The sequence below is a fragment of the Hipposideros armiger genome, unplaced genomic scaffold, assembly GCF_001890085.2.
Source record: "Hipposideros armiger isolate ML-2016 unplaced genomic scaffold, ASM189008v1 scaffold_96, whole genome shotgun sequence".
Taxonomy (NCBI): domain Eukaryota; kingdom Metazoa; phylum Chordata; class Mammalia; order Chiroptera; family Hipposideridae; genus Hipposideros; species Hipposideros armiger.
In genome coordinates this window covers 3,619,912-3,647,284 of record NW_017731446.1, presented here as the reverse complement: position 1 = coordinate 3,647,284, position 27,373 = coordinate 3,619,912, and the positions used below count along the sequence as shown (strand labels likewise).

General features: G+C 43.2%; 1 protein-coding gene across 1 annotated transcript in view; it reads left to right on the top strand.

Annotated features, from left to right (window-relative positions):
• TRIM42 (tripartite motif containing 42) overlaps positions 1–16,840 on the top strand; it is a 97,079-nt gene extending 80,239 nt beyond the window's left edge. Inside the window, exons 4-6 of the mRNA XM_019645957.1 lie at positions 3,855–4,678; positions 7,571–7,795; positions 16,559–16,840. Of these exons, the coding sequence (XP_019501502.1) occupies positions 3,855–4,678; positions 7,571–7,795; positions 16,559–16,645 (1,136 nt within the window). The 3' untranslated portion in view covers positions 16,646–16,840. The remainder of the gene's footprint in view (positions 1–3,854; positions 4,679–7,570; positions 7,796–16,558) is intronic.
• Positions 16,841–27,373: the final 10,533 nt, after the last annotated feature.

Below are 27,373 nucleotides of genomic sequence, written 5' to 3'. Positions count from 1 at the left end.
AATAGCAAAGTAAATGAATTGGTGATAAACACATAATAACAGGACAACTCAGAAATAGCCCACAATGTTCTAATCAACAGCTTGTTTTTCCTCTGCATGACTGACTGCTCATGGTTATTTCATATTGGCTACATATAATGGAGTTGTAGTTTCCATCAGGGAAACTGACCCTAGTTCCCATGAAACCTAGCACAATGATATTTATGGAGTTCAGCAAACAGCCTCATAATTTCCGGGTGTGCATGCACCTGATGAAACATGAGGCTCTCAGGGTCCCTTTAGGGCCCTTTGCCCTGGAAATAGCTCCCTTAGTAGAGACCTATTTTACCCAGGCCTCCAAGAAGAATTATGTCTACTCTTCTCAATACTACAGTACACACATTAAAATTCCCTCCATGCATAAGACAAGTGGGATTTCAAAAAGTAGTTGGCACAAGACAGCCATAAAAATAACAGACCCAGTGTATCTGACCCCAACACCCATGTTCATTTCACATTAATCATTTGATAACCTATTCTGTGCTAAACAGTGACCAGGTTCTAAAGATAGAGATTGAAAAACACCAGCAACTACCACCTGTGGTCTGTTTCTTTAAGGAACAAGTGACAAAATGCAGGAGATCAACCCAGCCCTTTCCCTTTGTCAGATTTTTCAGCGTCCCTGGTGTAAACATGCTTGAAAATATGAGACGGAGGCAGTTTTCCTCTGAGCTGCACCAAAAGGTCCCATTAGACAAAGAGGTGTGTCCCAGATGAATTTTGCTAAGTATGCCTCCCAGTACCTCTCATGGGCATAAATATTTCAGGAATGCCTTGAATTCTCAATTGCCCCATACCTGGAAACATTGCTTGCCAATTGACTTGTATGCAGTTTTGGAACCAGCACCAGGGAGCCTTTTTATTAAAGAAAGCCTACAGGAGCCACTTTGCAAGCAAATGGGTGGCCCCTTTGGTTCCCAGAGGGTTTTCTCAAGGTGGGACTCACCGGCTGGGCAAGCTGGCTTCTCTGGGGCTCAGCATGCGGAAGGGGCTGCTGCTGCCTATAGCCTACTGTGACCCCCATGCAACCGTAGGAAGCCTGGGTATTTAGCACAGGAGAAACCTAAGATAGTTTTCTCAGAGTCCACGACACCTAAAAGACAATGAAGTTCAGTTTGGAGTAAGGGGACACCAATGCCAGAGAGCCCAGCAGCTGGGGAGGGGTAGGGGCCACCTTCATGGCATATCCATTCAGATATAGGTCAAGAATTCAGCCTGTCCATCTTTATTAAGTGAACAACAACAACAACAAAATTTAACCAGGATTCAAACTCGCTCTTAAGGATTCGATTCTCTTTCTGGGGAGATGCCATAAGGCTGCATTTTAAACAGATCGCCAAGTAATTCAAAAGCAGGAGATCTGAGACAATTTGAGACACTCTGGGCCCCAGAGAGAAGATCTAGTTTGTGTTGAGTGTTTAAAGCTGTGGTGTGAACCCCAGCTGCGCATTGGCACTGCGCCAGGGGGCTTTATAACTAGGACCAGAAGCAGTGACATCACCTGGCAGCTTGGGAGGCACGCAGAACCTCAGACCCTACCCCATCCCAACTGCATGGGAATCTTCACTTTAACACGATCCCCAGAAGATTCCCTGCATTAGCTCTAAACCTAACTGCAAACTGCCTCACCTGAATTCCTGAGCCCCAACTCAGGCCAATTCAGAATCAAAGCAAGAGAGGCCAAGAGAAGAGTGTTTTTTAAAGTTCCCCCAGGTGATTCTGGTGCTCACAGAGGGCTGAGAACCACAGCAGAGCAATTAAGAACATAGGCTTTGAAGTCAGACAAATAGAATTAGAGACAGGTCCTGGTTTCTCCCATTTACTTGCTGTGTGACACTGGACAGTCACTTAACCTCTCTGAGCCTTAGTTGCCTCATCTATAAATGGGAACACTATCCTCCTTATAGAAAGATATGTTTTATATAAGGACATGATCCATAATATGTGTAATGTATGGATCTGGCCCATAATAAATGTTTCATAAATAATAGCTACTTTTAAGTATATTGCCTAAAAGATACCTTGATTTTACTTTGCTCTAATACCAGCTCTTGCAAAGATGTCATATTTTGTAAGGGGTAGGGAGTGCTTCTGGCCTCCTCAGTTCTTTCTCTCCTCCTGGTGCTGCCTATTTCTCCTCACCTAAGACATTTTTATCCTTCCCATCAGGACTTTGCTCTACTAAGCTTAACTAATCCCTAGTAAAGCAAAAAAAATTCTATCCAAGTATCTTTGACATTGAGTAACTATTGAACAGTCAAAGAAATTAATGCATAAAGTGGAATTTCAGCTCCTATAAGTCACAGTAGCACTTGCATTTGGGGCGGCCAGAAGGCACTTCTCAGTACCACAGTACCACTGCTACCACACCCTAATCATTTCCTGTTCAGCCCCCATCTGCATCACTTCCTTATCCCTTCTGGGCCAGCGTAAGGGAGGAGGTGGGTAAAAGAAATGGGGACTTCAGAGAGTAGACCAAAGAATGACACTGCTGACATTCACCCCAAAGATGTTAGAAAATGGGACAAAATGACACTCACTCCATAAACAAACACCTTTCGATCACCTCTGCACACGCTGGTCATAGCGGTTACCAACACAACCATGGTTGCTGTGGTTACGACAGAACTCTAGGGTTTCTGTTACTCCAACGGCTCATCATTGTTACGATGCCCACCACCCACAGAGGTACAGCTTACTGTGGACACAGGTCTGTGTTAAGAACCAAGTGCAAAAAGACTTGGTTACCCCAACTCCTGAGTAAAATTTGGTGAGGATTGTAGCCCATCAATTCACTGCTGAGTTGGCCTTTCACGGGGAGGATCTTACTTTGGAATAGGCCACAGAAGGCTGACATGTCTCCAGATCGCTGCCTAATGCCTAAATTCCCATAAAGCCAACAAGGATGCCCATTTCACAGATAGAGACATGCTACATGCTCCCCTATCATAGTGTCCTCTGTGCTGTAGTGTCATTGGATTTATGAGTGCGCTGAGCATCAGTGCCCTCTCATAGTCATCTCTGTATCCCTAGTGCCTAGAAAGGCATGTGTCATGAAACGGGTAGGTGTCCAGGCAGTGTTTGTTGAATGACCGAGTGAACTTAAATCCAAATACCATGTGAGAAGATGCAGGACAAATTGGGTTCTCCTTGAAGTGTAACAGCAGACCCTTTATTGCAAGGAAGTAGGAGAAAAGGCAAGAGAGAGAGCCCAGCTGAACCTAAGAGAGTAGAGTCCCCCAGCCAAGAACAGGGGTGTGTGAAACATAATGCGGTAAAAGAAAACAGTGCTGATTTCCCACTGTTGGTGAGGGCTGCGTGTTTGGTGAATGAGGCATGGCAACATATAGAAGTAGTCATCAGAAATTTAGTTCTTTCTCCTACCTTTGCAAAAGCTTAGCTTTCACCCAGGGAAAACCACACTGTGACATCACATCTTCTCAAGTCCAATTTACTGACAAGTGATGTCTGGTGAAAACTAATATCAAGGGTGGCCTTGAACTTCCAACTTCAGACCCAAGGCCACAGGGATTACTGTTATATAAGATAGAAGTATGCCAGGGAAGGATGACTGTTGTTTCTGAGGGAAGTATTAGAGAAGGGGGAAGAGGCGGTGTACTGAGGGACGCCAAGCGCATTTCATAAGCCATTTTATGAAATGCATTCTAGTATGTTTCAGCCCAGCTACAAGTGCCTTCCCTCCCTCTCCACCCACTTCCTTGGCGTCCAAGATAATTTGCTCCAATTTATTGCTGCCTTTCATATATGGGGAGATGAAAGCTTTAATTGAAGTAACTAACCTGGTTGTTTTGCAGTCCGATATGAAATTGATAATGACCTCATGGAATTCAACATTTTAAAAAACAGCTTTAAAGCTAACAAGGAGGTAAAGCGAAAAGAGATCAGAAACGGATTTCTCAAGCTGCGCAGCATTCTACAGGAAAAAGAGAAATTGATCATGGAGCAGATAGAGAATCTCGAAGTGTCCAGGCAGAAGGAGATTGAAAAATATGTATACGTCACCACCACGAAAGTGAACGAAATGGATGGCCTGATAGCCTACTCCAAGGAAGCCCTGAAGGAGACGGGCCAGGTGGCGTTCTTGCAGTCTGCCAAGATCCTGGTGGAGCAGATCGAGGACGGCATCCAGACCACCTACCGGCCTGACCCACAGCTCCGGTTGCACTCCTCACACTGCATGCCCTTGGACTTCGTGGAACTCTCCAGTGCCATCCATGAGCTCTTCCCCACGGGACCCAAGAAGGTATGCTCCTCAGGGGACTCCCTGCCTGCCCCCTATCCCGTGCACCCAGAGATGATGGCAGCCAGGAAGGTCACTTTCAGCACCCACAGCTTCGGCAACCGTGAGTTATGCCAGCGAAGCTCCTCCATGTTTTCCTTCACTACCACCGGCAGCGAGAAGGCCAAGGTTGGTCTGGAGGCCTATGGGCGAGCCCAGTCGGCTGCACCCGCCAAACCCACAGATGGCCTCTACACCTACTGGAGCACAGGGGCAGAAAGCCAGCCTGTGCAGAACAGCAGCAGTTTCCACAACTGGTACTCATTCAATGGTAGCTCTGTGAAGACTCCAGGCCCAATTATTATCTATCAGACTCTGGTGTATCCCAGAGCTGCCAAGGTAAGAAAAGGCCCTGGGCCCCATGGGGAAGGTGGGAAGGTGTGGGGCGTGGAATGAGGTGGGTGGTCAGGAAAGGCTGCATTTACGGCTTTGACCTGAGGGTCCAGTCACTCAAATTTGCTCCTTTGCGCTTTGTGGTCAGCCCATTCAAAAGGGATAAGTTCTTATAATCTTAAGTAGCCTAAGACTGGCTTAAAGCAAAGAATGTATGTATTTAACTCATAGTCAGAAATACATCTGAAATTAACCCTACTTCAAAGGTAGTTTCTCGAAAAGAGAACCCAATTTGGGAACCAAAGTAATTTTAAGAGACTGCTTGGAAAGTGTAATATTATTCCCCAGAGGAAAACCTGTAATAGTCAAGAGAGTGCAGAAATTGGAATTAGACATGCAGGGTCCATTATCTATTGGCTATGATTCCTCTAAATTGCTACCTTTCCAAAAGAAAGTATCCAGATTCTTCATAATTTAGAAAGATTGCTAGGATAATCCCCAATAGAATTCCAATCCTTTTCTCCTGAGACTCCGCTTCTTTTAACATTCCTTTCAAATCCAACTGACCCTAAATTGAACTGTTAATAGAATACTTCATTGAAATTCAGAGAGAAAAAGGATTAACACAGAACTAAATATTCTATTAGAGCATATCTTGCCTCCTCTTGGGGTTCCCTAAAGGGGCATCTCCCAGGCCAGCCCATGACCTGCTTCCATGTGGCACAGCCCATCTTTTGTCCCCATAACCTGAGAACACTCCCAAAGATTTTTAGCATCCTTGAAGTCTAAACCAGTAGTGCTCAATTGTGCACCTGGGGATCTTGTTAAAATGCACGTTTTGTTTTAATGGGTCTCAGTGGGACCTGAGATTCTGTTTCTAACTAACTTCCAGGTCTTGCCACTGCTGTCTGTCTGCAGGACTCACTTCAGTATCAAGAGTCTTAAAACACGGAAATGAAAGCCAGACACTGACCAAGCTTTACTTTTCCATTCTCCTGAGACATAGTCTGTTTGGGGGTCTATGATGGATGCCAAGAATGACCTGATGTTGCCATATAGAACATGCCCTCCCATGGGCATCAGACACAGCAAAGTATCTCTGCCCTTCATGTTAGAGGCACCCACTACCGAGCAGCTGAACCTACATTTCCAAATGATACTAGATCAACAAAGCCTGCGGTGTATGTGACATTAGCTCAGGGGTGGCATTAGGTCTCATCTCCATGCAGCATAGACCTTATGGGAGGCTGGCAGGATCTTGCTCTAGAGGAGATGGACTGGGGATGTCAGCTCTTTACTTGGGCTTGGAGAACAGTCACACTATGCCACCTATTAGCGGTCCCTGGAAGCGCTTAAGGAAAGAGCTTACACAGGAAAACCTAGTCAAGTCATTGGCTGTCAAGAGAGGACACTTACTTCCAGACAGTGGTATTTGATGTGAAATAGCCTTGGTCCCTATTTTGGGATCATGGGACAGAATTCACACAGAAATCATAGTGCTCGGTAATGTAGAAGATGAAATCTGTGTTGGCATCTCCCTCAAATGTTGACTAACAGCCCCCTTTAGGCTTTTGGCATAAAAAATATTCTTAAAATTGGAATTATAACTTGTCTGTATATATCTTAATAATCCTAAAGAGTTTGTTTTTTTATAAAAACTTCAATTTTATTTCTAGAAATCCCTCCCAAAGACATGATGAAAAGTTCAGATAAAGATTCATGCCCAAAAGTGTTCATTGTACCATTATTTATTAAAGTATAATTAGAAACAAGCTACATGTTCAACTATAGAAGGATTAAATCATTTATGGGGCAGTTATTAAAATGGTACTTTACTGAATTTTTAATGATACAGGGAAATATACAATACATAATAAGTAAAAGAAAGCAGGAGTCAAAGCAATCTAATCCAAGTTATATGTGTTTATGTGTATTCCAAAATTGGAAAGAAATAATAATGAATTATTAACTGAATTGTGAGATTATAAGTGATGTTTATTATCTTTCCTTATACTACACATTTTCTGTATTTTCAAAGTATTTTACAATAAGTATGTTTCTTTTGAAAATCAGGAAAAAGGTTAATATTTATTAAGTTATATAAATAAAAAGTTTTAAAAGTAAATATATAAAAATTATGTTAATTACACAAATTCATAAAAATTTTAAAATTTATATACTAGTAAGGACTATAAATTAATTTTATAAACATAACATTTAAATTTATTAAAATTTAAATTAAGCATGCAATATCTATTTTAAAATACAATTATTATGCAATATTTATATACCAGGTACAATTTGCCAGCTGATACTTGTTCATATACCTCTTCCCAAGAGCTGATATTTTATGTTTTGAGTATGAACATATATCCTCCATTACTTGAATAAGTTATCTCATTTCTCTGGGACTCCATTTTCTTGTATATAAAATAGAGGGTTGGAATATATACACCTTTCATCTCCTAGGGTTCTGTGAGTGCATTGGAATTTGCTAAACGTAATTTTTCCGAGCCTCAACTGTAAACCGGAATAATAAAATCCCCCTTCCACGTGTGTTATAAGAGCTAACTGAGGTGGGCATGTCTGACACAGAGTCTGATGCATAAGAGGTGATTCATAAATGGTGGCTGGTGTTAGTGGTGACAGGAGGACGTTGGTCACCTCCAACACGACTGACAGTAACAGAACTCAGAGGACATTACAAGCATCGTGTCAGGCCTCATCGCACTGTCTTTCAAGACTGTCGCACAGGGTCTAATTCAAAGTCCTCGGCAGCTAGAGGGGATGGGTTCAGCTTACACTCACCCCACAGACAGTCGACCACCCAGATCTTTACAGGGAAGAGAACTGAAAGGTGTGTAGTAGGGCCACACCCGCTTGTTCATTTCTTCATAGGTTTACTGGACATGCCCAACAGAAGATGTGGACTCCTTTGAGATGGAATTCTATGAACTCATTACTTCCCCTCCTAACAACGTGCGGACAGAGCTCTGTGGACAAGTTCGCGACATAATGCAGCAGAGCCTGGAGCTGCACAACCTGACCCCCAACACCGAGTATCTGTTTAAAGTCAGAGCCATCAATGATAGTGGTCCTGGGCAATGGAGTGACATCTGCAAGGTACTGTACACGTTATTTCTCAGACAGATTTTGTGTTATAAGCTCTGGATGCAGGTCTGTTGGGATGATCTTGGGATCACAGAACCCACCCTGTGACTGCCCCCTCTCATTCCAGGAAATGTGTTAGCTCAGGGCCAAAGAGAAAAGCTGCTGGCCTCACTCAACTTTGCACATGAGAGCTGATAACTGTTCAGTTTGATTCAAAAAACATTTGTGCTGGGCATTGTTTTAGGATGCGAAGATTCGGAGGAAATAAGACATAATCCTTGTCTTCGAGGAGCTCAGCGTCTCATAAACAAATAATTGTGGTGTGAGAAGGACAAAAAAGTTGCATGTCAGCCCCAGTGGTGACTCAAAGCAAGGACAGGGTGTCAGATTTAACAAAAACAAATATAGGATGCCCAGTTAAATTTGAATTTCAGGTAAACGATGCAAATTTTTTAGTATAAGTATGTACATGTAATATTTGTGGTATACTTATGCTAAAAAAAATTAGTTGTTGCTTATCTGAAAGTCGAGGAAGAGCCACTGAGCAGGTCAGGACAGACTCCAAAAAAACGGGGACAAGACTATTCCTGTGTTCTTTGTGATGCAAGGCTGATTCATCCTTATATCCCCAATGGACATACATTCATGAGTATGATTTTATTGGTATTCAAAAAAGAAAGGGAAGGGAAATACCAAGACTGAGCAGAGCTATCTTACTGTACAATGATGGTATTCTTTGGAATCAGAGTAGATTGTGTCTTAATCAGGTATTCTTTAGAAGAAAAGAGAATAAGTCCATCCACTTAGCTTTTGAAAAGGGAAATTTATAGTACCAAGAGGGGAGTCTCATGAGACCACTTCCAGCCAGGACGTGCATCTGACACCCAAGAGAGAACTGGAATGTCATCAGTTTCTCTCAATCTCAATATTGATGTCAGTCTCAATCTCTCTCCCTCCCGCCCCTCTTTCTCCCTCTCTCCTTCCCATCTGAATCTGCACCATTTTCAGCTATCCCTTAGTTTCTCCTCCCCTTAATTCAGCTGACACATGGTTTTGGATTACCATGGCCCAACCTCTGTATGACCAACATAATCTGACTAGCAACCACTCCCTTTGTCTCTGGTCAAATGCTGGCAGGAGAGAAATCTGATTGGTTGCTATCTCTAGTGATAAAGGGAAGAGGAAGGTAGGTGGGGACAGGATTATGCTGTTGGTCAGTCTATCAGTCACAAGCCTCTTGGAGGTAGGGGCTCTCTACTCCATCCTGAGTGCCAGCTCTGGGAGTCATGTTCTGCTTCTGGAGCCTGGGACCCATGCACTCCCCCCTCCTCCCCCAGAGGTCAGACACATAGGAAGGAGGTGGGATGAGACTGTCAGCCTGGCTGCTCCTGCTACTGTATACCCTAGTCTGTCACCCTGTCAGTGGGTCACCCCAGAGCCCTTCTTGTTGATTCTCTTCTCTCCAGAGCCTGGAACACCCACAGCTGCTACCACGTTTTGCAGTATGTTCTTTGGACCATGGAATTTTCCTTTAGTCTAATTCCATCTGGCTTCTCATTTAAAAAAAAAATTCCTTAAACATGCCTTGCCCACAAAGAGTACTCAGTGCTGTTATTCATTATTTTTTCAGTGTATCTTCTGTCATTTTTAGATGCTAGGGACGGGGTGGGTGGGGGTGGGAGACTGAAGTATGTCAGCTTTCTTAAGTAGGTGTTTTGTCATCATCATCCCTCTTAAACTCTAACTCCGTGAGAACAAAACTCATGTCTAATTCTTCTTGCTTTCTCCCACGCTGCTTACCACAGCACTATGCACATAGCAGTTCTTAATGGTTATTGAATGAATACATGAGTGAAAATGTGACCAAACAAATGAATATATGAATGAAGGTCTAAATTAAAGAGTGAAGAAATAAATTGATAAGCAACATTAATAATTACAAAGTACCAGACGATGCCTGAAAGCTCTTAAGTGTTTTATACAAATCAGTCAAGAATAACATTCCCCCTGAAATTGTGTTTATGCGATTAATTTGCACTCCCTGTATGGGAAGGAAACTCATTGCAGTCCCTTTGCCTTTTAACACAATTTCTAAATGAGCAGAGCACTAATTAATGAGGTTTTCTGGAAGCTTCATTTTTATCAGAGTCGCAGAGCTGCAATATAGATTTTCCCTTCAGAAGTAATTCTTCCTCCCTCTCTGAGAATATATTAGCATTCCAGGGGAAACACTGGTTTCCTTAACATTTGTCAGGATTTGCATAAGTAAAGACTTCAATTGCAAATGAAAACAAGATGGTGTGTTTAAATGACATTTATAAAGCTTCATAAAAGTTATGACTTCAGCTCTTTCTTATAAAATCGAAATACTTTTCCTTTGGCATTGGTTCTGTGCAGGTATTTCCTGAAAGGTTTCATTTTAAATGATGTAATGAGGCAGCAGAATCATTTCTTATCCAAAATGCAATATTTCTAGCATATGAACTTTTGTAAAGAAAGTGAAATAACGCCTTTTGTATTTGATTTTCAGAGTCTGCAGCTTGTTGATTTTTTTTAAGGGATTTTATTTGAAGTATAATACATGAAGCATGAAAATGAACTTTAACATGTTTTAAAGGTCTCGTTTAGTGAAGGCTAACTCTGCATCAGATACTGTATATTCATTATCGCTGGTCATCCCACCACTCAGAAGGTGGGAGTTATGGCCCCCATCTTACAGATGAGGACAGTGAGGCTCAGGTGCACAAAGTGTCTGGCCTCATGTAATTCGAAGGACTTGAGTAGGAAGCTAGGTCTTATCCGAGGTGGGAGCTCATTGTCCCCTGCCCCATAATCAGATGCAGGGTGGGGACCCGGCACCTCACTCTGGGAGAAGGCTGTCAAAGCTGAGATCAGTGAGAGCCAGTTGTTTTTTTGAGGGGCAAGATCATGCATTGGGAAGAACACTGGGCTTGGGCTGGTGTACCTGGGTCCAAGCCTCCAAGCCACCAGACGGCAAGCTCTGTGACGACAGACAGCATGTTGACCTCACTCACCCTGCTTGGTCCACAGTCCCCAGCTGAGAGCCTCTGACAGCTGAGACCCTAAGTGATATTTGTGAAGGATTGGAGAAATGTATTTTTAGGCAAGTCATGTTCACTTTGGCCTAAGTTTCTCCTCCCGCTCTGCCTCTCATCCTCAATCTACCTGCTAACCAGCATTCCCATTTCTGAAAAAAAGCCTCCTAACTTTCTCATCCTCTGACTTCCGATCTTAGCTAACTTCCAGGAAGTCTTCCTATGACATATCCAACTTTCCACCTGTGCACTGGTTTCCTATGGCTGCTGTAACAAATTAGTGGCTTACGCAAAACAAATATACTTACCACCTGACCATTCTAGAGATCAGAAATCCAAAATGGGTCTCACTGGGTAAAATCAAGGTACTATCAGGGCTGTGTTCCTTCTGGAGGCTTTAGGGAAAAACTCATTTCCTTGCCTTTTCCAGCATCTAGCAATTGCCCACATTCCTGGGCTCACGGCCCTTTCCTCCATTTTCAAAGCCGGCAACCTTAGGCTGAGTCCTTCTCACACTGCCGCCCTCTTCTGCCTCCTTCTTCCGTTTTCAAGGATTCTTGTGATTACATTGGACCCACCCAGGGGTGGCAAACTGCAGCTCTCAAGCCACATGCAGCTATTTGGGTACATGTGGTTCTGAAATAAAATTGAAAATGAAAATAAAACTATCATAGTTTCATTTATAAAATGTTTAAAGGATATTATTCACATAATGGTGATTTCATTTGTTTTATGGCTCTCAAATACTTTTTAAATTGTTGTGAGGGACAGGATTCGCTCTTCTGTCTCAAAAGTTTGCCGACCCCTGGACCCACCTAATGATTCAGGATAATTTCCCTAAGGCTACCTGACTAACACCCTAATTCCCCTTTGCCATGTAACATAACATATTTGCATCTTCCCGGGATTGGGATGTGGACATCTTTACGGGGCCATTATTCTGCCTACCCAATCTATAAATCCAGTGTCCCAGGTTACATCGGATTTGGAGGTAAAAAGTCAAGCCCAACAGTAGTCATAAACTAGCACTGTTCTGGGTCTTTCCCTGTAGCTCTTCAGGAAATGCACCACCCCTGGCCCCACCCATCCCCTCAAATTCCCTCTCAGTGTGTACTGGGAATCCCCACCCCCACCCCCACCTCGTGTGCTCAGGAAGCAGGCTTGCTGCTACCTGGAGTCTCTGCAGTGCTGCTTCCCTTCCAGCTCAGGCTGCACTTAGGATGAACTCCAGCCGCAGAGTAGGGTTTCCTGGCCTTCCTGGGCACCTCACCTTGCTGTCATGAAGTCCCCCTTCTGGTTTATCCTCTGTCCCTACTGTAGACCTTTGTCTAGACTGAGACACACATCTTAGAGGCTGGGGTTGGAGGACAATTGGAGTGACTAACACTCAGAATAACTGCCCCAAACTTACTGTACACCAAAGAGTCCTTGGTCCTTCATGTGAATAGAACCCCACTGGGGTTGCCCTGCAGATGGGCTTGAAGCCTGGAGTGAGGATAATTGAGGCTAAAGCTAGACCTCATACACAGAAGGTTGGATTAATCAGACTCCTCAGCTCATGGGCCCTTTTCTTGTTTATGTATTTATTCCCTTTTATGAACATTCCTCCCTAGACATCCATTGTAATAGGTTTTATGTGTATCTTATTACTTTTATGTGTCTTATATGATGTGCACTGTTTTAAATGTGTTCTTAACTTACACAAATAGAATGGTATTTATCTTAACTTTGTTTCTTACCTTTTTTCCTTAAACCCTGTGTTTTTATGATCCCTTCGTGTTGCCGTGCACATCTAGTCCCTTACTCTTAATGCTACTTCATCCTCCACAATGTGTGTTTGTTCACCACATTTTTCCTTTCTACTCAGCCAGGATGGGCACCCAGGTGACCTCCAATAATGCTAGAGTGAATAGCCTCTTTCGTGACACCTTGTAGGTGGGGTGGGGGTGGGCGTTTGCTAGAATTACCATATCAAAATTCCACAGACTGGGTGGCTGAACCAAAACAGAAATTTATTTTCTCACAGTCCTGGAGGCTAGAAGTCCAAGATCAAGGTATTGGTGGGTCTGGTTTCTTCTGAGACCTGCCTCCTTGGCATGCAGACATCTGCCTTCTCCCTGTGTCCTTACATGGCCTTTTCTCTGTGTGCATGTGCCTCTCATGTGTGTCTGTGTGTCCAAATTTTCTCTTCTTAGTGGGACACCAGCCAGAGCAGATTAGGGCGCCTATAATAAGCTCGTCTTATTTTCATCACCTTTTTAACAGCCCTACCTCCAAAAACTGTCATATTCTGGGGGTAGTGGGAGTAGGACTTCAACATGTGAAATTTGGGAGGACACAATTCAGCCCTTACCAGATATATACCATGAGTAAAACTGCTGGGCCTTGGATTATGTGCCTACTTGATTTGACTGTGTGCATGCACATTCCCATAAGGGATGCATGAGGGGTCTTATTTCTAAGCCCCGCCTACATTTGGCATGATCCAACTTTCTGCTATTTTGCTAGCCCAATAGGTATAAAGCACTATCTCCTTAGTGTTTTAAATTTCTTTTCATAAGCTTGTTAGTTTTCAGGATTTCCTCTTCTGTAAATAGACTGCTAATATACTTTGCCCATTTTTCTATTGCATTTTTCTTTTTCTAGGTGATTTTCATATAACAGACTATTATATAGTCTAGATAATGGTTTTAGACATTGCTAATATATTCTCCATTCTGACATTTGTCTAAAGTTAACTTTGTTCACAATATACTTCATGAAATAGCAAAAATCTTCCATTTTGATGGGATCAAAGTCATCAATTATTTTTTCTTTATGGTTTGACCTTTTGAAATTTTGTTCAAAAAGTCCTTCCATAGACTTAGATCACAAAGATAATATTCCACACATTCTTTTATTAACTTTACAGTTTTACCTTTCAAACTTAGGACTTTAATCTCTCAGAATCTACCTTTGTAATTAGTGCTAGGTAGGGATGTACTTTTTGGGCCATCTAATAAGCCAGTTTTTCTAATATCATCTACCAAGCAACGTGTTCTCCATTAGTATACAATAAAGGTGCCACTTTGATCTTATATTAAATTGCCATATATTGAGGGGTGTGTCTCTGAGCTCTCTATTGTATCCCATTGGTTTATTTATCTGTTCTTATGTGACTACCACACTAGTTTTATTGTTCTTTAACCTCAGTTTAGTGCTATCTTGATGATCTGCTAAGGTAAGTCTATCCATTACCTTTCTTTCTTTTTTAAGGTTTATTTAGCTAATCATGTATTCCTTCATATAAATTTTGTAGTAAGTAAACTACAAAAAATTTGTAGAATTCCTAAAAAAAAAATCAAATCTGAATAGAACTTGATTAGAAAGGCATTGAGTCTTTCAATCAATCTGAAGACAATTGATATTTTTGTAATGTCTGAATATTTATTCAAATCATCTTCAGTGTGCTTTACTAAGGCTTTTAAGTCCTGCCCATAGAGGTGCTATATGTTCCTGGTTAAACCAGATAATTTACAGATATTGTTGATATTATGAATGTTATTTTATATCTGATAATATTTTCTAATGTACTGTTAGTTTATAATAAAACATATTGATGTTTATAAGTTAATCTTGATTCCAGCAATCTCAATACACTCTCTTATAATTCTGAGACTCTATCTGTTGATTGATTCTGCTTGTTTTTCTAGGCATATGACCCTATCATTTATAAATAATGATAGTTTTATCTCTTTCTGTACAATCCTTGAACCTCTATTTCTTTTACTTTCCTTATAGCTTTGGCCAGGACCACTGGTCCTACAGAAAATGGAAGCCATGACAGTTAATCTCATTGTCTTATTCCTAATCTTAATATTTTTCCATTGAGCTATAATGATTTTGATTTAGTTTTTGTGGTATATAATCCTTAGAAAGTTAAGGAAATTTCCTTTTACTTCTAAATTTCTGAGAGCTTATGCAACCTCATGAATTTTTTTGTATTATTTGAGATAATTATATGATTTTTCTCCTTTAGACATTATGAAGTGAATTACATTGACTTTGTGATGTTAAACTCTACTTGCTTTCATGGGATAAATGCTATGTAATCATGATGTATTATTTTTTAATATACTTGGTTTTAGTTAGCTCATATTTAATTTTGTTGCATTGTGTCTATGATTTTAAGTGAACTGGACCTATAATGTTTTGCTTATACTGTTTTTATCTAGCTTGATAAAATAAGCTAGGAAGCTTTAGTTCTCATATTTTCTAGAACAAATCTTTCTTAAAAGTTTGGTAAAATTCATTTGGAAAGCCATCATTTTGGGTGGGGAAGGGGATGTCAACTATCATTTCAACTTCTTTACTGTCTCATATTCTGTTCCCTGTTCCTTCTGTCTTATTTCATCTGATCTCTTTGTTCATGGGCACACCTCAACCCCCACTGCCCGATTCATATGTCACACAGTCTTTATCTCTGGAGACCCTGATTCACTTCAAGACAGAACTCAAAGCCCCTATTTTTTATGAGTCAATTCCAAGCCTCTCACAGCACTGTTATCCATTCCTCATTGTCCATTGATAGCTTTGTGTGTACATCTTACATTATTTATACTACCTTTATGAGGGTTATCTCTGTGTGTTATCTATATTTTTATCTGGCAATTGGTAATCTAATGTCATGTACATGATATGATCATTACTTTGCATGAAGCCCTGTTTTCTCTAAAGCTGAAAATAAATTTTGTAAAACTAGAGAACATGATCATAATAAGTATCTTTTGGTTTTTGCCCTCTTCCTTTGAATACAAACATAAAATACAAAGTTAGAAGCTTTGTATATAGAAACATTGTACTTTGCACAACCGTTGCTCTTCACCATCCAAATCACACCCCCACCCCATCTGTCCCACAAGTCCTGATTCACCTAGACAGGGCCCATTGATCCAGTGGGCTGTCTATCATCCCAGGATCTCAACCTCACTCCCTACATGCCTCTTCAGTAAATGTGTATCGTGAAGGAGTGGAAATACTGCTAGAGCAGAGATAGTGAGAAACCCACCTTCAAGGTAAGCATGGAGATCCATGTCTAAGTTGAATTGGTGAAACTTTTAGGAGGGTCCTGATGCCTTTTCTAGGTATTCACTGTGATCAAAGATAGTCTGAAGCATCAAAGAGAAAACAACTGGCAGATTTACAAATTATGGCTCTATTCACCTTTCATCCACTTTTCTAAGAATCTTCTCTTTACCATAACCAATGTTGGAATTACAGAGATGAAGGGCTATCATTCCCCTATACCCCAAACAAGGTGCTCACAGTCTGGTAAGAGACTTGCTGAAATTTACAATTGATAAGAGCTGTGACAGAAGTAATTCCCAGGGGCTGGGGGAGGACCCAGAGGGCTACTCTATGGTGAAGCCCATGTGGGATCACTACCCTAACACTGTCATCAGCTCTCAGTCACATGAGATGCCTTAAAGGAAGTGGAACGTGGTCTGTGGAATCCCAATCCCACTATATGTTAGCTGTGGGACTGCAGAAAATCTACCCAGACCTTCTGAGCCTCAGTTCTTTCATCTATAAAATGGGTCGGTGGCACCTGCCTCCTGTGGTTGTCATGAGTTGTTAATGAGATGATGTGTATAGTATCTGGCATGCAGCAGGGGCCCAGTTCCTGGGAGCTGCCGTTTCCCTTATAGCTGGTGCCATGGCTCTCTGCTTCTGATTGCAGGTGGTAACACCAGATGGGCATGGGAAGAACCGAGCTAAGTGGGGCCTGCTGAAGAATATCCAGTCTGCCCTCCAGAAGCGCTTCTGAGCCCTCCGTCCCCCGTCCCCCCAGCAGAGCAGGCAGCAACCTCAGAGACGCACCACAAAATAGACATAGCTACACACACACATATGTATATGTATTTTTCTCACCACATTCTTCAGTGAGGTTGCAGAAGATGTTCCTGGGACTTCCGAACTGTTTCATCAGGAGTCTTTTAAGAGCTAATAAAAGGAAATGCCTAATGTCATGGCTTGCTGTTTGCTCATTATTATGAAACTAAGATACTAAACAGTCAGCAAGTCTCTATGTCTTCATTAGCTCAGGCTTAGCCCTAGGCTCAGCATTCTGTGGTGTTTTGTACACGACACCACCAGGCTGCTGGGTGGTAAAAAGGGCACTCACGCTTTGCTGTCGGTCCCCTGGGTGTGCATTCTGACCTTGGTCTAGCCAGCTTTCAGTATTTGGACAAGTCACTGATTGACAGGGAGCTCATTATCTGATCATGCAGTCTATGTCAATATTAAGCAGCCCACATTGTTAGAACGTTCTTCCTAATTATCGGGCCTGAACGTGCCTTCCCATAATTTGAACCCTATGGTCTGAGGTGTGCCTCTGAGTCATAAAGCCTGAGAGCATGCCCTCTTCTCCTCACTCTGGTGCTCAGAGCAGAGGAGGAGCAGTAAGAGTGCCTGGTCAGAGGCTCTCCTGTGTTCTTGGAAGCAAGGCAAAAAAAAAATTGGTGGAGTCATGTTTCAGCTACAGTCACACTGAGCTCGGCCTGACCCTTCAGACAATAATGAAGACCGCAGGCTGTCTTGCCTGATAAAGACCCATCCGCCTGGAATGACCTTCTCCTGAACCCACCCCATTTCTGCCTAGAAAATACCACCAGTCTTTCAAGGCCCAACCACTTCTTCCAGGAAGCCTTTGCTAATTCTCCAGGTGGGGATGGCTTGTCCCTCCTCCCCTGGGTTCTCACTAAACACAACCCCTCCTCCCCCACCCCATATGCCATAGAGACCTCTATTCCAGCCCGTGATATACCAGACCTCTCTTGTCCAAGTCTCTAGGGCTGACATGGTGTCTCATTCATTTTGGCCCAGTGCCTGGCCCAGTGAGGCTTACGTTGCAAGTTAGTACCAGGAAGAAAGGAGCTGCTGCTGGAAGGCAGGCACACAGAATCACCCTCCCCTGACTGACCCCCCCACTCCATGTGTCAGTTTACGCAGTGAGGGTCTACACACAGACGTGGGAGTGGATGTGGAAAGGCATAAGCAGTCACTGATTTCCACCTCCTCTAATCTCATCCTGTTCATGAGCCATCCCACTGGCAGATGTGGGCAGCCCACCTAGCTTCGCCCATAGCACCGCTGCTTTGCAACCTTTCATTTTGCCCCGAGGCTCCGTGTCAGAGCCAGAAAAGGCCCTTTCCTCACGGGAGGTCCCTAGGGAGGATCCTCTAATAATATGGGATGAAGCCACGCAGATCCCTGCCCTGCCCCCAACAGTATTCCAAGAAGAACTATCCTGGGAGCTTCGTTATCATCCTATTACTGTAAATGATGGCTTGACTCCACCATCGGCTTTGGTATTACCATATAATCATTTCCGTAAAAAGCTTCAGAATCATCATTAGCACAGAGAGCAAATTACATGACTTGCCAGCAGGGATTTTACTACTGATAAACTCAAATGAAATTAAACTAAAAAAATAAAATGATATGAATATTGCATTACAATGATCATACCTACTCACAGAGCAAACAGGAAGGGTCAGAATCAGATAAGCCACAGTACCCTGATCTGGCCTCACTGGCGCTCAGTGACCAAGACAGTTAGCTAGAGTCCCTGAGAGGCCACTTAACCAGTAGCTGAGCCATTCTACCAAATGCAAGATGGAATTTCTTTTTTTAAATTGAGCTATAATTGACATTTAACATCATATTAGTTTTACATGTCCAACATAATGATTTGATATATGTATATACTGTGAAAGGATCACCACAATAAGTTCAGTTAACATCCATCATCACACATGGTTACAATTCTTTTTCTTGCGATGAGAACTTTTAAGATCTCTCTTAGCAACTTTCACATACACAATATGTTATTATTAACTATCATCCCCACGCTGTATATTACACCTCAGGACTTATTTATCTTGTAACTGAAAATTTATACCTTTTGACATATATGATATACGAGTATATGTCGAATATAACCACGAAATTCATAAATATGTACCACTATATTGAACCAGAATCTCTCTGTAATCTATGTATTTCAACATCCCTATCAGCCTGTCTGTAGAGAAGTGGCTACAGAAACAAATATTGGGTTGTCAGAAAAGTCATGATGCACTTCTGCAATGAAAAACATAGAAAAAATGCATCATGACTTTTCCGACAACCCAATAATTAGTGCCAGTGTGTACATGAACTTCGCTTATAGCTTATTAGTACAGTTGCTAGCTAAGTAAATGGTAGTTTTCTTGCACCTCTTTTTTTCTTTTTTCCTTCTTTCTTGCCTTCCTTCCTTTTTTCTTTTTTCCTTCCTTCTTTCCTTCCTTCCTTCCTACCCTCCTTCCTTTTTTTCTTTCTTTTAATCTTCTCTAGATTCATTTAACACCTCTGTCATGAGACCTGGGTGCAAGGTGTAGGGACACAGCTATGAATGAAACAGACATGGTCCTGCCCATGTATCTTATAGTCTAATGGGAGAGACAGATAAAAATATAAACATGTAGATGACCGAAAATGATAAGAAATGCTAGAAGGAAAGGGGTGTAGAGCTGGGAGATATCAACTCTAAAGAGAGCTGGGAGATATCAACTCTAAAGGATGGAATACTGTGTCCCCCAAAATTCATATGTTGAAATCGTAATCCCAATGTGATGGTATTCTGAGGTGGGGCCTTTGGGAGGTAATTAGGTCATGAATGGATTTGTGCTCTTATAAGAAGAGGTCAGAAAGAAAGCTAGCTCGCTCCACCGTGTGAGGATACAAGGAGAAGTCAGCAGTCTGGCATTCTCTAATAGCAGAGCCTTGCAGAGCCAGCTGGCGAAGGAATAATGACATCTGCAGAGCCACAACCCCGCATCACAGACCACGTCCAGAAAGGTGGGTTTAGAGCTGAGACATGACAGCTTAATAATCAGCACAGTTATATAAGACTAGAACTCAGTAGATATGCCTGGGCTGGGGACACAAACTCAGGACTCACCAGTGAGCATGACTCAGTGATCGTCTAGAACACAAATGGCATCAGGTGCCCCAGCTAGGCTCTGTGGGGTAAACCAGAGAGATATGAAACTAGTTCCTCTCTCTAGTGGCTTCTTAACCACAAGACAACCACAAGGGCAACTGAAAAGCAATTAAATATCCAGCCCCAGGTGAGCATTGGAATCGCCTATGGAACTTTAAAAAAATTACATACCCAGATCCCACCAATCAGATTATGCAGCATGGGGTGGGAGGTTGGCTAGACATTTGTATTTTCTAGAAGCCTCTGAGAGATTCTGAGAAACAACCCTTTCCCAGACCAACAAGCATTGGGGCCCCATGAGATGTTGGCTGAGTTGTTAGAAGATGGTTCCTGGCCGTAGGAGGATGAGAGTTAGCTTTTGAAGAACGGGCAAAAATCAGGTTAAGGTGCAGGTGAGAGGAAAATATGCCCTGAGGATGGCTTGCAAAAGAGCAGGAAGGCAGGAGGAATAAATGGGAAACAGGGTACAATAGATATTCAGAAAATGCTCATTGATTTAAGTTGGCACCCACAGCTCTCAAAACAGGAAGAGGGAGACATGGTGAATGAGAAACAGAGTATGTGGGTAAAGGTTGATGACATCTAAAGTGTTATTTCAACAGTTGCCCTGCTCCAAAATAAATAAGGGGTAACGAACCCGAAGATGGTGGGAGTCTCCTACACAAAAGCCTCCTTATTTCTGCCCACTGTCATGTCTTCCTGGCTAAAGCCATCACCAGCGCCCAGCCCTTACCCTCAGCTATGCCTCACCACACACACACAAACACACACACACACACACATACACACACACACACACACAACACAACACATTCACCGTCTCTGAATCACATTATCTATTCTGAGGTCAGTGAAAAGTTCAAGAATCAATAGGATCAGTAGAGATTTGCCTTGTGGCTTGAAGGACTACCAGATCAAAGAGGATGGTTCTGAGAGAATACTTAAACACCTGCGACAGGAGATAAGATGGGAGGAAGGGAAGGGTTGACATGATGGAAGAGGGTGAACAGAGGCATTGCCCTATCACCTCAGTGTCCAAATGATCTGTGAGACCATTTTCATTTGAAACCAAAGGGTTTCTTTACCAGCAAACAACCAGAAGAACCAAGTGGTATGGAAATTCTCAGAAAAGCTAATACATTCTAAGGCAAATAATTGACTAAATCTAAGCAAAAAATGCAATTTGGGGAGAACCCAAGGGACACGTGTTACTGCAAAGCTGAACTGGGCCCAGAAGCTTGAATTTTTTATAACAAGTTGTAGAAGTTAGCAAAATAGGGTCCCAAACAGCTCTTCAGATGCTGTGAATCTATGCATGACTTCATTTCCATTCCTTTAATTCCACTAGGAGCTACAATTTCTAAATTTTCCTTCAGGAAAAAAAAATAATTTAGCTCAGAAATAATGCTTTCTATATAAAACTGTAGCTGTTTCAGGGTTTATGTCTTTGATATTTTTTTTTCCTTCCAAGAAAATCAGAATAAAGGGAGTCTTTCATCTTAATAAAACCAGACATGGAAAGTTTCTCTCTGAGCACCAAAGCAGACAACACACTCACTCAATGAAAGTTGACCAAGTGTTACACCAGCCTGGTCCCAGGTACATGGAGAGAACAGAGCAGGCTCTGCCTGCCGTGGGCCTCCCCACATGGAACGATGGGAGAAAATCCAGCCCAACCCCTATGGAGGCTTTGTGTCCAGGCCAGGTTTCGTGGAATGAGTGGAACATCCCTGGGGTCATTAAAATGGAAGGGAATTAAAGGAGCAGAGAAGTGAGAAGTAGGCATCCTAGGTGAGGAACAGCATGAATAAAGGTGTAGAGGCTGGACTAGTACGTCCGATGCATGGGTGCAAAACAGTAAGAAATGTGTGTGTGTGTGTGTGTGTGTGTGTGTGTCTGCCCCCAGTTCCTGACATAGCTCTCCTAAAACCCTTGTACATTCCTAAGTGATAAGAGCACAAGGAGCATATTTTGTTCTGATGAGGCAACTCTGGGTGGGCTCCTGGATGGGGGGCTGGTCACCAGAAAGACCAAGCCATGATTAGAAGCTTGGGATTTTCAGCCCCACCCCCCATTCTCCAGACAGGAGAGAGAGACTGGGAATGGAGTTAATAATTGATCATACCTATGTGAGGAAGCCTCCATAAAAATCCCTATAGTATGGGGTTCGAGGAGCTTCCAGGTTGGTAAACACGTGCCGGGAGAGTGATGCACCCCAACTCCATGGGGACACAAGCTCTTACTCTCGGGTCCCTCCTAGACCTCACCCTATGTGTCACTTTATCTGGCTATTCATCTGTACCCTTTATAATCTCCTTCAATAAACTGGTAAGCGTGGTTCCCTGAGTTCTGTGAGCTATTCTAGCAAATAACCGAACCCAAGGAAGAGTTGTAGGAACTCAGCCAAAAGGTGAGAATACAGGTGACAACCTGCGACCTGTGATTGAGGTCTGAAGTGGGGGCAGTCTTGTGGGGCTGAGCCCATAAGTTGTGAGATCTGATGCCAACCCCAGGTAGATGGAGTGAAGTGAATTGTGGCCGTCATATGAGAGTAAAAGAGAAATACACAGGAACGTGCTTTTCCTCTTCAATCAGTGATAAGCCGGGATGAGGATGTGTGGCCGCTTTGTAGAGGGTGGATGAAAAACAGGTTTTGAGTTTATCCTGTGACTAACGAGGAGCATTCACAGATTGTTGAGCTGGAAATGAATAATAATGGTAATTATAATAGTAATAGCTAACACTTACAAACATATTCCAGGCACTCTACCAAGCATTTTACATGTATTGGCTCATTAAATTCTCACAAAAACCCTACGCGGTAGGCATCCTCATTATCTCCATTTTACTGATGAGGAAACTGAGGCCCAGAGAAGTTGAGATAAAACACAGCCCGTGCCCTTGGAGGCCGTGATGGGTGAGGGTTCGGCCATGCCTTCACACTGTGCCCTGTCCCGTGGACAGCCAGTCTGAGAGGGAAGCTGGAAGGCAGGCGAAATGGCGGTGAGAGGTAGAGGGGCCTGGTGATGTTCGAGGGTCTGGACCAGGATTCACCTGTTCTCTCCCAGCTTCCTTTGTGGCTTAGGGTAATTGGAGGAGGGGTTATGTCACTTACACTATGCTTTCGCTTCACCTTTTATTATTTTCAGATTGGGCATCTTCCTCCGCTGGCAAACTGTGCCTCCCTCAGCAGCATTTTCCTAAGTGGGTGAGTAAATGCCCAGCACTGTACTGATGCAGGGGACTCTGGGATGAGGGAGACACTGGCCCACCCTCAGGAGAGGAACTATGTGAAAAGGACCACGGCATGCAGGGCAGAGCGGGTATTGGTGGGAGCAGGGGGGCCCAGGACGCTCTGAGGACTTCAGGAAGGCTCTCAGAGGAGGCATCACCCAAGTGACAGTGGGGGAGGGTGAGTGGTGGGGGACGGGGACATTGGGAGAGGGACATACGCTGTGTCTCACCTAGGCCCAGAGAGCCACCGAGATCCTGTGACAAGGTCCAGACAGACGCTTCTCCTGCATTGTCGCCTCATGTCAGTGGAGGTATGGGGGTGCCCACGCCCCCACAAAGAACAGTAACACAAGGGCCACTGATGTCCAAGTGTCAGATCAATGTCCCTAACTAGTGTTTGTTTCCCAGTTTACTAAGAGCTGCAGGTCTTGTGTGGGCAAAAGTGAGTGTCTAGGCTGTTTTATCAAAGTGAGAGTCAACTTCTTTTGGGACCTCCGAGGGTTTACAGGTGAGAATCCACCTATCAGGTTGCAGGGACCTCAACTCAGGCCTTGCCTGTGAAGATTGGATTTCCTCAATTGAATGTCCCAAACTATGAAAACCAAGTCTTCCCTCCCAGCTCTCCAGGGAGGGAGAGTGAAGTCCCTGACACACTCGCAAGGATTCCCAAGAGGACACCTTGTTTGAGCAATTGTCACTGTCCCAGGGTGATGCCCCAGACAAAGCACCAGCATCGAGGCTCCCAGACGTAGGCCTATGTCCTACCTCTGTCACTCTGTCTCTGTAGGACCCTGTCTGGGCCTCGGGACTTAACTCTGCAAAAGGGATAGAAACACCCATTCAGAAGGACAGTCATGAAGACAAGCACAGTGCCTGGCCTGTGGCAGATGCTCAGTAATTGAGATTTGTTGCTACAACTGCAAGGACAATCCATTCAATACCATCCTTCCAGTCAGCCAAGTCTTGATGCAACCCGCTTCTTTTTAAGGAATCCTGTTAAGAATCTGGAAAAGTGGGCTGGCCGAGTGGCTCAGTTGGTTAAGAGCTCGCTCAAGAGTTTGAGCTCTGAGCAACAGCGGTTTGAGTCCCAGCCCAAGCTGAGCAGCCACTGAGCTGCCAATAGGTAGCAGGATGGCTCAGCTAAAAAAAAAAAAAAAAAAAAAAGAATCTGGAAAAGTTTGACAGACCCTGGCAAGAAAAGCACATCCACACAAGATTTTGCATAGGATTTCAGTGGCGTCATGAAGCCCCTAATCCCACCTCTGTGCCCTACCTTGCGAGAATCCAGGGGCTCCAAGTTCAGACTCCTTGCATTCAGGAGGACTTGACTATGCCTAACCTCATTAATTTTGTACTGAGATGAGAATGATGAAAAAGTACCCTTTGTACTTTTTCCCAGGCCAGTCTTGGGAGGCTGGTCACCATACCACCATGAACAGCGCACAGAGATCTCGTGGCCCAGAGAGGCCCAGCGTTGGGCCTGAGAGCAACTGAGCTCCAGGAATCATCGTGCACACCAAACACTGTGTGCAGCCAGAGGAACTAGCAGCACCCACCCCATGCATGAGCTTGCATTTTCAAACATGAGAAATGGCTATGGCAACAAACACAAAATAAAGAGTTACTAAAAGCACAAGCACCAACCTGTGGAGGTACCAGAAACATTTTGACATTTAAGGAGACCCTCAAACTTGACAAGGTCAGAAATCCCTGCTGTGGTCTAGCTGCCCTCCCCTGGCCCCCAGTCCAATGTAGGTATCCATGACGGGGGGTTGCCTAGGCAATGCCTGTACAGTTGGCCTCCTGTGGCAACTAATATAGTTAAAGTGGAAACCTTTTAGAGCATGGTTTAAACAGAATAGAATCATGCCACATCCAAGAACCCCTTTTTTAGCTCCTGCAAATAAATCCCATCTCCAGGGTCTATGGGTCACAGACTCTGCTCACAGCCATTTTGCCAGTTCTCCATACCTAGACTCCCGTACACAAAAAGAAAGGCTTGGGTTGGGTTTGTTCATTTGTCTTTGTTTCTTTTTTCATTTGTCTTGCTCTCTTAAAGTCACAGAAACTAAAGTTAGAGAAAAAGATGAAATAGTTTTGCCGGATGTTCAGATTTAGAGGTCCAATGTTTCAATTTGCTCCCCAGCAGCAACTGAATCAAAATGGCAGGTTTAAACTGTCTTCCATCTACTAGATGTTAGCCAGTGAAAACACGAAGAAATGTAACAATAGTAACAAGCAGAGATAGATGCCTTACCGCAAGTGAGTGAATAAATGAACCTTTTCACACCGCTGATTCCAAGCCTGTGTTCCTTCCATCCCTTCCCTTGCCCTTACTTAATCTTCCAAGGGCTTTTGTCTTGAAATAAAGGTGAACAACACTATCACTCCCTTTCTCCATTTCTTCCCTTATAAATATCACCTGTGTTACTCGCAATTCAAGAAGCTTCCTCCATGGGGTGGTACTCCATTATTGCAGATTCAGCAAAAATCTCTATACGTCAAAGCCAAAAAACACCAACATTTGTTCTATTGGCCTCAACATAGTGGAATTACGGGATAAATCTTTTTCTGCATCTTTATCCAGTTCCTCTACTTTCAAAATAGAATATATTTATTTGACAATCAAAAAAAATAATTTGATAGGCCAGCCGAGTGGCTCAGTTGGTTAAGAGTTGGCTTACGTGCACAAGCTCTGAGCAACAGGGCCGCTGGTTCGATTCCCACATGGGCCAGTGACACTGCACCCAAGCCAAGCTGTCATTGAGGATGGCTCAGCTGGTGTAACAACAAGATTACCTGTTCGATGGTGGGCTATGCCCACCCGCAACTAAGACTGAACTCGGCACCTTGAGCTGAGCTGCCGCCTGGATGGCTCAGTGGATAGAGCATGCGCTCTTAACAACAAGGCTGTTGGTTCGACTCTCGCATGGGATGGTGGCTACACCCACCCGCAATTAAGATTGACCACAGCACCTTGAGCTTAGAGGCCATGAGCTGCCGACAGGAAGCCAGATGGTGACTGGCGCCCTCCACAATGAAGATTGAAGAACAACAACTTGGCCGGTCCCCTCCCCCAATTCCCCAATAAAATCTTTTTTAAAAAATAAATAAATAAATAAATAAATAGAAAATGTTTTAAAGTTATTACATTAAAATAGTATTACATAAATAACAAAGACAACAAAATGGATGCTGGGATATTATCCTTCATTACCATTAAGTGTGAGGCTATATGTTCCATGGTGTACAGGAGGAATTCACAGACTCTGGATGCAATCATGATCTATAGTTTGCCCATCCCATTAAATGGCTATTTATTGTTTAAATGATCATCCTTGTCACTCTTGCATTTGGCATGTTACTTTGGCTCAAAAGAAAGACACCAAATGCTGCTGCTGCAAACACCCTGAATCCCAGGGACTCCAGTAACTGGCCTCTCCTTTGGCCTTAAGACCTTCAATCTGTCACTGTTGATGAACAACAAAATTTAGAGAAAGGAAAGAGCACCACTGAGGGAGTTTTTCTCGCCTTTATCTTCCCAACTTTTCTCAGATTTATCATTGGGACTTTCCATTTTCACTTCAGAATAGCCAGTCTAAAACAAAAAGAGTAATAATGCCCCTTGCAATGGTAGTTGTAAAGAAATGTTGTATGATACTATTGGGTTGTCAGAAAAGTCATGACGCATTTTTGCAATGAAAAACATAGAAATAATACGTCATGACTTTTCCGACAGCCCAATATTATGTTGGCAGAGAATTATGAGGGCAGAGCCTGGCCAAAGTTGCCCATCATGTCAGGACAATCATTTAATAGAGATTCCCATGTGCTGAGTGGACACCGAAGTTCGTGAGTTTGAGCCATTCTCATGGAATCTTACTCAAAAGTGGTTTCTGCCAGGTGGGGAAATCCATCCATTAGAGGCTGTGGGTGGACCTTTGGGGGCAAAAGTAGAGCAAACAGGAGCCAGCAGCAGACGCAGAAGGACAGCAAGGAAGAGTGAAAACGTCACCACACCCTCCTTTCCCACTGTAGGTTCCTAAGCTTGGGTCATCCTACACTAGAAGGAGGAGAGGAGTGAAATGTGAGACTAGAGTTTTTATTTAGATTTGACTAGACCCTTTAAAGTGTAAAAACAGGGTCCTTGTAGCTGATGAGTGATCAGCAAGCTATGACATCGTCTACAGGCAAAGTGATGGGGAGAGAAAGAGATCTGACAGGATACATTGGAAGACAATGATGGGATTAAACCATTCAATAAAATAGTTACAC